The sequence below is a fragment of the Hyperolius riggenbachi genome, chromosome 1 (assembly GCF_040937935.1).
Source record: "Hyperolius riggenbachi isolate aHypRig1 chromosome 1, aHypRig1.pri, whole genome shotgun sequence".
Classification (NCBI taxonomy): domain Eukaryota; kingdom Metazoa; phylum Chordata; class Amphibia; order Anura; family Hyperoliidae; genus Hyperolius; species Hyperolius riggenbachi.
This window is the reverse complement of record NC_090646.1, coordinates 130,206,791-130,221,159: the sequence shown is the minus strand read 5'-3', so window position 1 is coordinate 130,221,159 and position 14,369 is coordinate 130,206,791. Positions and strand designations below refer to the sequence as shown.

General features: G+C 45.9%; 1 protein-coding gene across 1 annotated transcript; it reads right to left on the bottom strand.

Moving 5' to 3' along the window:
- Positions 1 to 550: 550 nt before the first annotated feature.
- On the bottom strand, positions 551 to 11,592 carry ZAR1 (zygote arrest 1). Its single transcript, XM_068268326.1, has 4 exons — positions 10,954 to 11,592; positions 3,694 to 3,786; positions 3,539 to 3,613; positions 551 to 762 (listed from the first exon to the last, which is right to left on the bottom strand). Exons 1-4 carry the CDS (start codon positions 11,590 to 11,592, stop codon positions 619 to 621), a joined length of 951 nt encoding a protein of 316 aa, XP_068124427.1. The 3' UTR covers positions 551 to 618.
- Between the last annotated feature and the right edge of the window lie 2,777 nt (positions 11,593 to 14,369).

Below are 14,369 nucleotides of genomic sequence, written 5' to 3'. Positions count from 1 at the left end.
AAAGCGGACCCAAATCAAACATTTTATTTTAATTCAAAATACTTAGTTGCACTATTCTGAAACATACAAAGATAAATAAACACTCATTCAAGCCTATGAGCATTTCAGTGCATGCTTTTCACCCTTCTCTTTTTATAATTTGAGTTATACAGGTGGCAGCCATTAGCAATTCCTCCTTTGCTGGACACCATCTACTCTAACAGTTTGCCGGATTCTGTCCTGGCAATATGAAAGGAAGGGAGGGGTTTCTCCACTAAAATGTAAAATATTTTATATTTGTCATGCAGCTAAAAAAGGCTGCTATTAGAAAATAGATTTTAATTTCTGAAATCTTGTATTTTTAATTTGGGTCCACTTTAATGCAAGAGTCCCTCTTCTATTCATATATTTGAGTTATCTGCTACAACCAACACTTTCAAGGACCTAAGACTTCTGTAACCAGAGTTAGCACACAAGAGTCCACTAGACCAGATCATAACTCAGATGTTTTATTCATTATACTGAGAGAAGTGCTTCAACAGTGTTACTGTAATACACCAATAAACTACACAGGGGAAAACCAAAATATGCTGGCAAAATAAAAGATACATGATGTTAGGAATGTTCATAACCAAATGGTTAAATGATATACTTGAAACTGAAAGTGCTATCACAGGAAAGCCTCTTGCCCTTGCATCTCCCACACAAGTCTTGGCGATGGGGCCTCTTGGGGTCAACATGACGCTGCTTCACAGGACAGACACATCTTGTTTGTTTACAGCTCTGTAAATAGATCACGATTAGTCGGGACCCTTCCAACTTCATCAGCACACAGATCTTAAAGGGAACCTTAACACCCCACACAAAAAAAAAAAAGTTCCCACTTACCTAGGGCATCTATCAGCCCCTGCCGCCATCCTGTGCTCTCAGTCACTCAGTGCTGCTCTGGTCACCCGCCACCAGTTGGTTTCATTTTTGCCAATGCTGAGTCGGCAGGCCGCCACACATACCTTTGCATGCTTTCCCGCTGGTGCAGGAAGCCATCGCGGAGATTAACATACATTTTTAGGCATAAAAATGTATGTTCATCTCCACGGTAGCTTCCTGCACTAGCGGGAATGCGTGCCAAGGTATGCGTGGCGAAAAACGAAGCTAGCTGACAGCAGGGGACCAGAGGAGCCATGAGTGACTGCGAGGGCACAGGATGGCTGCAGGGGGCTGGTAGAAGCCTCAGGTAAGTGATCTTTTTTTTAAAGTAGCTTTAAACCCACATGTTATTGTATTAAACGTCACAACCATGTGGCGCTGGTTACTCACAAGTTTCACTATCTATACCTTTCTCAGGTTGGAAGTCAGGGCAGTGAGGGCAGTGAAACATTTCCACAGCTGCTGAGAACTCAAGGGGGTGAGGCCAAAGCAGTATTTTTATTTTGTTAACCACCTGCGCAAAATTTTTTCAGAAAGCAGTATGCCTGACAGTCAGGCATGCCGCTCAGCAGTGCTGCTCATCAGGATTCCGGATATCCGAACTTTACGCTATCCGATTCGGATTTTTTTTTTAAATCTGGCTAGCTATCTGCGAATATTGGGGCACAACGCGGATATTGGGGCTATCCGGATCTGAAATACTGCAACTAAGGAGATGACGTCGTGGAATCAGAGGGCTCCCAGCAGAAGCCCTAGCAACCAATCAGAGGGGAACCCTGGCCAGCCCCACCTGACCTCATTGAGCCAGAGGGCTCCCAGCCTAAACCCTGGCACCCAATCACAGAAAAGAACACTGGCCAGCCCCCCTGTATAATAAGGAGTGCTGCCATGATGAGACATATCGTCTTAGCTTACTGAATGCTCACAGAGAGACCTGCTCCAGTGCTGGTGGCCTAGCAAGGGCTATACAGAGTTATAAACCTAAAGCTGTTCAGTGATTAACCCCTTCACTATCACTACACTATTGTTAAATCATTAATTAGCTTGATGTCATTTGTGTGACAGTCAAGAGTGTGTGCTGCAGGCAACTGCTATGTCTGTGTGCTGTGCACAGATCCAGACCAGGCCAGCTGCTGCCCAGCTATTAGCCTTAGGTATAGGTTAGGTATTAGGCGATAGGATTACTCTGTTATTGTGTAGTTAGTACTGTAGTACTGCAGTCATTGCTAGTAAGAGTAGTACTACTGTGTTAGCTTTCTACAGAACGCAGTGCCAGTGTGCACTAGTGTCTTCTCTGCTGTCTGACTATCACTCGGCACATGTCACGCGCCACGTCCGGCATGCTCCTGGCACACAATACACCTGCTGCATTGCTTTGCTCCTGCTGCCTGTGCAGCTCCCACAGGCCACTGATACCACCTATATTTAACCCAAAACACAATTGCTGTGTAATTTTTTGGAGGAGATTTGGCTGAAAACTGTACCAGTTGTGCGGTTGGACTTTGGACACAATATGGGCTGCATAACCGCTGTCTGGAACCTAGGCCTAATGTTAAAGGGGCATTACAGCAAAGAAAAAAAAACTAACATTTAAAATATGTGCAAACATACAAATAAGTACATTTTTTCCAGAGTAAAATGAGCCATAAATTACTTTTCTCCTACTCTGCAAACATACAAGTACATTTTTTTCCACATTTGTTACATTTTACAGTTTTCCGCTGTAGTGCCCCTTTGGGGAGATTTTAAGTCCAACTCATCAATTAGTGTTCCCCTTTACAAAATAATGATGCTACATGCCTCATACCCTAAAACGTTTTTGAAGCAATTTAAAGGCCACTTCCGGTTTTCTATCCGGATATCCGAATCCGCTGGATACTGAGGTCGGATATCCGATCCGGATCGGAAAGGTTTTAACTGATATCCGCCCCCAGATAGCGGGGTATGTGGATCCAAATCAGATCTGGATTTTAAAAAGGGGTATAAGAGCAGCACTACTGCTCAGAAGGTTTACCTAGCTGCAGGAGCCCCACAGTACAAGTTAGCTAGGTGTAGTGGCCCCCACCCAGATCCAGCCGCTAGATACATACCAAGCCTCCTTCCAGCGATCACTCCAGTCTCCCTGCACAGCTCTGCATATCTTCTGCTATGCAGAGGATCGGGACTGACATACGTCACATGATGTCCTTTAACATTCATTGTACCAAGTCAGACTATGGAAGCATTTAATATAATGCAGATGGGATATGCAATGTTAAAATACTCGTTACCCATGAGGCACTGCATGATAGCAGCATGGTGGTGTAGCAATTACCACACTCCTTTCAGCACTTGGTCCCTGGTTCCCAGCCAGGGCACAATCTGCATGGAGTTTGTATGTTCTCCCCATGTCTGCATTTCCTCTGGTTTCCTCCCACATTCCAAAACTACAGATAAGTTAATTGGCTTCCTACTAAAATGGACCCTAGACCAGGATTCTATACATAGACGTGATTATAGTAGGAATTAGATTGTGAGCCCCTCTGAGGGACAGTTGATCTACTCTGTACAGCGCTGCAGAAGAGGTTAACACTATATAAATACTAACCAATAGCTGGACTGGCAACACTAGTTACATTCTGACGATACTCACTTGACACATTATATCCTCCACTCTGTACGGATTAAAGGATTTCTGACAGGTTCTACAAAATTGTTTGAAGTACACCTGCCAGGAGGAAGAAGTACAGAGTGAGTGAGCCAGAAACAGACACCAGACAACCCAGGTTACTGGCAAATTGCACTTACCTTGTTTGTGCCCTGAACACACCAGACATAGGCACTTTCCCATCGGATGTTGCAGTCCTTGCAGTGGTAGTAGCCATATTTCTGTTCCAGAAACTGCAATTAAACAGTTCATCCATTTAGTGTGTTAAGCCTCTGAAGCAAAAAAACCCATTCAATTTCACAATTCAAATGTGGCACAGATCTATCCTGCCTACTAGCTCCAGCATGCCTGCTGAGAGTCTGTATGCAAATATACTATCAGCTTTTCACCACTTTCAGATGCTGTCACTTTCTGCTCACCGGCCCAGTTCCCCACAACATGCAATCTGCATTACAGGACCACTAGCATGAAAAATTGTAAAATGTAAAAAATACTAGTAAACATGCAATTAACCAGCTGAGCGGTCTGGACGAGCTCAGCTCGTCCAACACCGCCAGAGGCTGCCGCTCAGGCCCTGCTGGGCCGATTTTAATGAAATAAAAAGCAGCGCACGCAGCCGGCACTTTGCCAGCCGCGTGTGCTGCCTGATCGCCGCTGCAGCGTGGCGATCCGCCGCGTGCAGCAGCGAAAGAGGGTCCCCCCAGCCGCCCGAGCCCAGCGTAGCCGGAACAAACAGTTCCGGCCAGCGCTAAGGGCTGGATCGGAGGCGGCTGACGTCAGGACGTCGGCTGACGTCCATGACGTCACTCCGCTCGTCGCCATGGCGACGAGGTAAGCGAAACACGGAAGGCCGCTTATTGCGGCCTTCCGTGTTACTTCTGGCCGCCGGAGGCGATCGGAAGAACGCCTCCGGAGCGCCCTCTAGTGGGCTTTCATGCAGCCAACTTTCAGTTGGCTGCATGAAATAGTTTTTTTTTATTTAAAAAAAACCCTCCCGCAGCCACCCTGGCGATTTAATCAGAACGCCAGGGTGGTTAAGTATGTTACTTCCAGAGTAAAATGAGCCATAAATAATTTTCACATATATTGGGCTCTATTCACAATCATATGCAGTAAGGGATTTTTACCGCTATGTTTCCAGCAGTAATTTCCATATTCCCTAAATTTTCCACATGTGGGAACAATGCGTAAAAAAAAAAAAAAAAAAAAGGGGAAACACGCATATTCAGGTAGGAAACATGCAGAAAAAAAAAAAAAGTTGGTGGGGGGGAAACAAAAAAAAAAAAAAAAAAACCAACGACTGCGTCACGCTAACTGCCGTGATTGCGGTGGCAGCCCCAGGACCGCCTAACGTCGATTGGCTTCAAGTCCTGGAGCTGCAGTCTCCCAGGGAATGGCCACGCACATGCACGATCGCTCCCTGCCAGTTCATGGAGCTCCTTGATTAGCCTGCTAGCCGCCGATGGAGGCCAACAGGCTGTTTGTAAACAAAAGGGCAAAGAAATCCCCTTTGTTTACATCAGTACCGTGCAGCGGTCTCCAGAAAATTTGTATGACAGCTGGAATTCATCTGGAATAATGGAATTTCAGAATTGCCCCATGTTGAGTTCTTACTTTCTAATCTCAATTTAGGCCCCCTCCCCCCACAAGACTGGAGATGGTTAGTGAGATCACGTGTAGAGCTGCTGCAGATTTGATAACATTTATGTCTTAAGGTGGCCATACAGTGGTCAATTTGCCATCAGATTTGACCAACAGATAGAGCCCTCTCTGCTCAGAGAGGGATCGTATGGCTGCCTTTACTGCAAACAGATTGTGAATAGATTTCAGCATGAAACTGAACACAATCTGTGGTGGTGCTGGCACTGCCCCCAACTCCCCCCCCCCCCCCCCCCCCGCATACATTACCTGCTCCAGCCGGTGCAAGTCCCCGCTGGGTTCCGAACCAGCTGGCTTCCCTTTCTGTCCAGGAAAGTTTAGACAGTAGAGGGCACGCTACTGTTTAAACTTCCTGCCGGGACAGGAAGTAGCCATCCGGAACCCAGCGGAGAAGAGACAGCGGTGACTCGCGCCGGCCAGAGCAGGTAATGTATTGCGTCGGCCATTTGAATGCAGCTAGCGACGCACTCCTGACCCCCCAGCGATCAAGCAAAATCTTCCTCACGGACGGCTTGACGGGAATGAATGATTTGACGGAAATCAATTTGCGCAATTATTTCACAGCAGATTCTGCGCAATTTTTTCACCGCAGATTCGATCAGTGATCGAATCTGCTGTACATCGTTGGGAATATAGTTTAGGTGTAGAAAGCGGACATACATTTGGATGGATGATCAGCCAACAGAAAAAAGCCAATGAGAGATTCTGCATTTGGCCATTTCTCCTGCTGCATTCAAGTTAACACAAAATGCACCAAGATAGATGTTGAATTCCAACTATCATACAAATTCAGGCCTTTACATTGCATTCGGCTCGTGTGTCCGTCCGCAGTGGGCTTATTATGAGGCGTCTTTCCGATTTCTGGTGCTTGGGTGGACGATTCTATTTTGTGGTTAGCGGTTTCCGAAGCATTTTTCCAAAGTTTGGAAAGCTCATTCACCAGCTTTATTAAAGTGAACCCATGTTGAGTAATATGGAGGCTGCCATATGTACTTTTAAGCACCACATGTTGCCTGGCTGCCTTGCTGATCCTCTGCCTTATACTTTTAGCCATAGACCTGAACAAGCATGCAGCAGATCAGATGTTTGACATGGTCTGATCTGATAAGATTAGCTGCATGTTTCTGGTGTTTTTCAGCCACTACTTCAGCCAAATAGATTCACAAGACTGCCAGGCAACCAGCATTGTTTAACCACTTCAGCCCTCAAGCTTGTTTCACTTTATGCATCCAGGCAATTTTCACCTCCCATTCGCTTATAACTTTATCACTACTTCTCACAATAAACTGATCTAGATCTTGTTTTTTCCACCACCAATTAGGCTTTCTTTGGGTGGTACATTTTACTAAGAGCTACTTTACTGTAAATGCATTTTAACAGAAAGAAGAATGGAAAAAATTCATTTTCTCAGTTTTCGGGCATTATAGTTTTAAAATACATGCCTCCATAATCAAAACCCATGTATTGCATTTGCCTAATAGTCCTCGGTATTACACTTTAAATTATGTTGCTATCACAATGTATGGAGACAATTTGGAAATAAAAAGGCATTTTTTTCCATTTTGCATCCATCACTATTTAAAAAAAAAAAAAGCTTATAATAGATATATTTCATCTTTACATGGATATTTAAAAAAAAAAAGTTTAGACCCTTGGGTAAATATTTACTTTATTGTAATTTTTTTACTAAACATTTCAGTATTTTTGGGAGGGTGGGATGTAGTAATTTATGTAAATGTGTATTTTTTTAAATGTAGATGTAGTTTTACTATTTGGCCACAAGATGGCAATGATTAGTTTACATCAAGTCACTCTTAAGGCCCATACACACGTCGGATTTTTTCGGACGGGTCGTTTGAACGTCCCATCGTTCAGTCGTCCGCCCGCTAAATTGGGCGTGTGTACAGACTGTCGTTCGCGTGATAAGACTGAGTTTGAGCGATCTGCTCGGCGGGTCGCTCAAACTCAGTCTTATCACGCGGACAGTCTGTACACGCCCGATTTGGTGGGCGAACGACTGAACGGGACATTCAAACGACCCATCGTTCACGAAAATCCAACGTGTGTATGGGCCTTAAGCATAACATGTACGCTTAGAGGGAGGTAGGGGGGCTGTAAAAGCGAAGCTTCCGAGAAAAGCTGTCGCTTTTTCTGCCTGGGAAAGGCATCAATTATCGGGTATCATGTCCCGATTCATTGATTCCCTGGCTAACGAACCGCAGCCCGGGAGCGCACATGCGGCCTTTTGGATGTATATTACACATCCAAAAGGCCAAAGTAGTTAAAAAGGAGATAAATATGGCAGCCTTCATATACCCCTCACCTCAGGTTTACTTTAATGTCTGTCCGATGGACTAAGCTGCTGTCCATAGCCTTCAAAGCTGATTAGCCCTGTGCAGAAGAGGTGGCTAGTGATCAGCAGAAAGTATGCCTATATGCAATTATGCAGCGCAATACGAAATTTCAGGGGAATACTGTAATTTCATAGTTAATTGTTCCTAATTGTAATTATGCATAAATTTACACGCAATTCACGCGGGGAATAGCAAAGCCCCCATACATGCCATTGCTACATATGTGAAGAATAGTGGGTATAAGTTACAAAAAAAATGGTTCAAAAAGACCTTAAAATTTAAGAGATTTTAAAAATACAAAAAATAGTTTTTAAACAGTCATTTTTCTGGGTTTAACCACTTGCTGACCGCGCACTCATACCGCGCGTCGGCAAAGTGGCAGCTGCAGGACGCCGGCTGCAGGCTAATTAATCAGGAAGCAGCCGCTCGCGCGAGCGGCTGCTTCCTGTCAATTCACGGCGGGGGGCTCCGTGAATAGCCTGCGGGCCGCCGATCGCGGCTCGCAGGCTAAATGTAAACACAAGCGGAAATAATCCGCTTTGTTTACATTGTACGGCGCTGCTGTGCAGCAGCGCCGTAAGGCAGATCGGCGATCCCCGGCCAATCAGCGGCCGGGGATCGCCGCCATGTGACAGGGGACAGCCCGTCACTGGCTGCACAGGACGGATAGCGTCCTGTGCAGCCCAGATTGCCAGGGGGGGGGGGGGGGGGGACTGGGATGAGAGGGAGGGGGGGAATTTCGCCGTGGAGGGGGGCTTTGAGGTGCCCCCCCCCCGCAACACGCAGGCAGGAGCGATCAGACCCCCCCTTCCCCCAGCACATCATCCCCCTAGTGGGGAAAAAAGGGGGCAACCTGGTCGCTCTGCCTGCACCCTGATCTGTGCTGGGGGCTGCACAGCCCACCCAGCACAGATCAGCTAAAACAGCGCTGGTCCTTAAAGGGGGGGGGGGGGTCCTCAAGTGGTTAACAACCATTTTTCTTTGCATTTTTAAAATCTATTTTCTCAAAAACAAAAGGTCTTTTTGAAACATTTTGACTTTTACCCACCATTCTCCTTAACATAAGTAGCAATAGCATGTATGGAGCTTTTGCTATTCACCGCCAAAATTGGCACAAAATTATGCATAAATTGTGTAATGATCAATGATTCCAAAGTCAGTTGAATTACAAATATGTAATTATGTATATGTACAATTGCAAAAACGTACACGCAATTGTGTAATTGTAATTATGAGATTAGACTCATCCCTACAGACAATTCAAGTCACATCACTGAGTCCACTCTTTATGGCAGGCAAATGGCTTCCCTTTCCCCAGACAGGACAGCGACAAGTGCCACATCTTCCCTTACAGTATTCACTAGAAGTCTTTACTAGAGAGTCTCCATAAGTTGTTTTCTTTCACTATGAAATGATTTCGGCATTACACAAGACAGGCCTCTGTAATTAGCATCTGAGAGCCATTACTACCAACTTCCTACCAGGAGTTGCCATGGTAGCAGACAGAGGATGCCAATATCTTAAAAATTGTGCTAGAGTTTGTCAGGGTGGGGCTGACCCTTTGTAGTTGCAGCACTACAGAAGTGCTCTATATTTCAGGCTGGTCAGAAACCCTGCACAGGGTTAGGGCCTTTTTCCACTGCCCTGCAATTTGATTCTGATCGCAAGATACATTAAATGGTCACTTAAAGTGAACCAGAGACGAAGCACCCTCATGTATTTTACCATGGAAATCAGTGGGAACATTAGAGAAAACACTTACCATGCTCTCTGTTCCATCCTCACTGCTAAAAGTGTCTGTTATCTAGCTGAGATAAGAATCCCGGAGTGAGCATTGATTCTGGCTTTGCTATAATGACTCAGCTATAATGATTCCTGAGCAAAGCCAGCAGGGGGCAGGCTTGGACTTGAAGACAGCAAAGAACACAGTCTCAGCTATAATTATTCTGTAGCAAAGCCAGACCGACTGCTTAGTCGGGATTCTTATCTTAGAGGTGATAACAGGCAAATTAAACAGAGAACAATGTAACAAAGAGCAGATTAGGTGTTTACTGTCATGTTCCCACTGATTTATAAGGTAAAATACATGAGGTTGCTTCATCTCTGGTTCTCTTTAAAGTGGATCCGAGATGAACTTTTACTCATTGCATAATTGTCTTCCTTTTCTATTGTTTATAGGGCATTCCTGGAGCCAAATACTTTAATACTGTAATTCCCTATAAACTAAACAAGCCATGCCCACAGGTTTTCAGAGAGCCAAGGCACTTTCAGACAGTTGCAAGGGCTCATGGGAGCTCAGTCTGGGCAGGAGGAGGGAGAGTTATTACTAGCCAGAGATTTCAGAGGCAGAGCGGAATTCGTTTTTTTTTTGCTCAAGATGCAGATAAACCTGCCTCTGTGTAATGTTTACAAACATGGCTGCTGTCGTATCACAGGAATCAGTCAGTCATTCTATTAAAGCCGTTTGCAGCTAGATTTGCTGTGTGACCTTTAGGTAACATATAGACAAGTTACTTGTTATAGTTTTTCATCTCGGATCCGCTTTAAGTGTCCCTTTAAAATAATGGAAACTGCAGCAGCAATTTCCATTAGTGCGATCAGATTTTGGTCCAAGAGCAATAGTCGTCCTGCCACGTTTTGGATGCGATTGAGCTGTACTATAATGGTCTAGTAGCTCAATCTCATGGTGGAAATTGACACGCAATTGCGATCACATTTAATAGTGGAAAAGAGCCCTTAACCAGATTCTAAAAGTCAGCGATAACCATTTATTAGCTTTCCAAATCTGATTAGGCCTGTGCAAAGCTCTGATCCAGCCATAGCCGTTCTGGATCCTGGACAGCTAAAACTTCATGGAAATTTTAGGGCCCTTTTCCGTGAGCACTGGAGTTACTAGGCAGTGAAAAACAAAACAAAAAAAAAAAAAAAAACTATCAAACTCACAGCTACTTGCTCAGTGCGCAGTTCAGCCACCTGTGGAAGAGGGCCCTAGTTCACCTCTAGATAGCAACTAGGGATGATCAATGAGATGCAATTTTTTTCCAAAATTATGTACATTTTTATGCAGATGCATGCAGTTTGGAAACAGATCAATTTAAAACAGGTTTAAATTGATTAGTCCATATTCAAGCTGCATATATTTGCATCAACTCAGAACAATTTGCATCAGTGTGAACATCCCTAGTAGCAACCATGTTTTTCATGGCAGGTGCAACAGAACTTCAAAGCCCAACTCCCAAAAGAAAAAGCTTAGCATGAACTACTCTGCTTTTACACAAGCAGACGTCATAGTTACAGGCCAAACAGCTATACAAAAAAAGTGACCTATAGAAACAAAGTATAGTATAATTTACGCTCTAGAGATTAGACTGGAGACAGATAACTTGCCTGGAATCGCAGTCTTGTCTGCCCAGGAGATGCAGTAGTCACTTGGTTCTCAGTCTTGCTCTCTGTAGGTTCCTCTTTGTTGTCACCATCCACTTTAGTGACCTCTTGGTTTTCCTTCTCAGTAGCCTCTAGTGTGTCACCTCCAGCTTCTGCCTTCTTTTCAGAGGACTCTTCAGCTGCCTCCTGAAAAGTAGAGAGCCTCCCAGCAACCACAGGTGAATACACAGCAATGGTTCTGGGGAAGCGAACAGTCTTAGTGGGAGAAGCAGGACTTCCTTGGTCTGCAGGACTTTGCTGAGGCTTCCTAAAAGCTGCATTCCTCCTCCTCACTAGAGTTCTTGGACCTAAGGAACATTGAACAGAAGCATCTTGCCTGGGGTTCACCTGAATCCCCACATCTCTGGTGTTTGCCTTCCTCAGCCTTGGAGTGAGGTTGGGGTTCACCTGAGATAAAATAGCTTTTAACTGGGCTCTTTGATAATTATCAAAGTATTCCCCAGTGTCAGCATGATAGTTGGTCATATAGTTCTTCTGCCTCCAACTCATGCCCTTATTTTTAGGGTTGAGATACCTGTAGGAGTAAGGATTATACCCTGAATACATGTACCCATCCATTGCCTCCTCTGTGAAGCTAGCCATAACGATTGGCTACCAGTAGATGCCAGGTGATTGCTTAAATAGAGGCTGTCATGATTAGCAATCATTCTAAGGCGTGTCAGTTTACACATAGGGAGGGCCAATGAGAGTTGAAGCAGCAGGATAAAACAACTTTTGTATGCAAACTAAGGCCTCTTTTCCACGAACTGTTGATAGGCAGTGAAATGCCTCTCAAACTCTCTCAACTGCTCACTGTTGCCTGGTAACAGGTTGTTGCTGCATGATAACTGCTTACTTCTGCCTGGTAACTGCTTGCTGAGCACACAGCTCAACAGTTCGTGGAAAAGAGGCCTTCATAAAGGGGTGTTCGTTAAATAAAATCAGTGCGGGAAAACACCGCATTTGGTAGTTTAGACTTCAGTGTGCTCATTCATAAAAATGTTTACAGTTGCTCTAGCACTGCAGTGATTTCCCGAACTAGGCTGGCGGTAGGCTGGCGTAACAGGAGAGTCCCTCCGTGCGCTGCTCTCACTGCTGCTGCTTGGGAGGTCTGTCCATTAACTTAAATGTAATCCGCATGCTCATCGCTACTTCCAAGGGAGCGGTATTCCCCGTCCTCATACCGCTTGCTCTAATCTTTATGAATTGACATTTAGGAACATTTGTTAACATAATCACCGCAAGGCAGTAATTTATCGTTCTGCTCGGGAATGTCAACTTTTGTTGTGGAAACAGCCTTTATGAATAGACATTTTGCTATGTGCTCGGTAGTCAGCTGTTTTCAGTATTTCCGCATGCGGGAATGCTTTATGAATGATAACCTTTGAGGCCTCTTTTCCATGGACAGTTGATAGGCAGTGAAATGCCTCTCAAACTCTCACAGCTGTTTGCTGCTGCCTGGTAACTGCTTGCTGCTGCTTGTTAACTGCTTACTGCTGCCTAGTGACTGCTTACTGCTGCCTAGTAACTGCTTGCTGAGCCCACAGTTCAACTGTCCGTGGAAAAGAGGCCTGAAAATGAACCAATCAAACTCCACCTTGGAAGGATTTTATTGGTCCATTTTCAAAATGCCTATGTTTGCATAAGCCTGCATCAAATCAGAATTATTTGCATCTCATTGGCCATCCCGCCATCTATACATTTATCATGGGACATATACTGTGTATAGGATAAAATGGACTATATATTTCCATTGATTCGGCCTCTTTTCCACAAACTGCTGACAGGCGGTGAAATGCCTCTCAAACTCTCATAACTGCTCACTGCTGCTTGTTGCTGCATGATAACTTCTTACTTCTGCCTGGTAACTGCTTGCTGTGCACACAGCACGACAGTTCGTGGAAAAGAGGCTGAAGGGATTAGGTATGGTCACTGAGATGCAAATAATTCTGACTTCATGCAGGATAATAGAAATTCTAAATGCAAATATATGCAGCTTGAAAATGCTGTGATTTTCCTAAATGTCAATTCATAAAGATTAGAGCAAATATATGCAGCTTGAAATCACTCCTGCAATTCAAACCTTGGGGGAAATTGATTGGGCCATTTTCAAGTTGCATATTTTTTGCATGCAAAATTTGCATAATCCTGCATGAAGTCCAAATTTATTGACCATCCCTATACAAGTGTGAACTACCTGTTAATTAAGGCCTCTTATCCACAGACTGTTGAGCTGTGTGCTCAGCAAGCAGTTACCAGGCAGCAGTAAGCTGTAACCATTCAGTAGTCAGCAGTTACCAGGCAGCAGTGAGCAGTTGTGAGAGCCCATTCACACTAGAGCGTTTTGCCGGCGATTTCAGCAAAGCGCTCAAGCGCTATCGCTTTTTAAAGCGCTAGTGCAATAAAACCACTGGCGTAACAATAGGGCCTGCAGCCCCTGCACCCGCGGGGGGGGCCGGCCCCCCTCCTGGGGCCCGCTCGGGGCCGTTTTGTGGGGGTTGGAGGGGACGCAGCATGAGGGGAAAGCCATGCAGCAATTCGGCGGGGAGTGGGGAAGGTCCCCCCCCTCCCTCACCTCGGGGCTCTCCCCTCTGCGCTCCCCTCCGCCTTACATCTAAGTCCGGGCAGTGTCTGGGCAGCGGCGGGCAATCTTCGGGTGATCCGGATAGTAGTTATCCGGATGACACCCAGTACTGCTGTGCTGTGCGGGCTGGGCGGAGGATCAAGCTTACCCTTCTGACGTCTTCTCCGGTCGTCCCTCGGCGCCTCCCACGATGCGTTCCACTCGGCGCTCGCGTGACTTCAAACACTTCCTCCTTCCGGGTTGAAGGAGGAAGTGTTTGAAGTCACGCGAGCGCCGAGTGGAACGCATCGTGGGAGGCGCCGAGGGACGGCCGGAGAAGACGTCAGAAGGGTAAGCTTGATCCTCCGCCCAGCCCGCACAGCACAGCAGTACTGGGTGTCATCCGGATAACTACTATCCAGATCACCCGAAGATTGCCCGCCGCTGCCCAGACACTGCCCGGACTTAGATGTAAGGCGGAGGGGAGCGCAGAGGGGAGAGCCCCGAGGTGAGGGAGGGGGGGGACCTTCCCCCCTCCCCGCCGAATTGCTGCATGGCTTTCCCCTCATGCTGCGTCCCCTCCAACTCCCACAAAACGGCCCCGAGCGGGCCCCAGGGGGGGGGGGGGGCCCGCTCAGAAATTCTGCAGGGGGGCCCGGTGGGGCCTAGTTACGCCCCTGATTAAAACCCTACGGGCCCGTTCTCACTTGGGCAATTTGCGTTAATCGCCACGATTAACGCAAATCACCAAACGCAAATGTGTAGCTTGCACCATTTTCAAGCGATTTCCTGGCAATTGCGTTTCAGTGCTATAGAA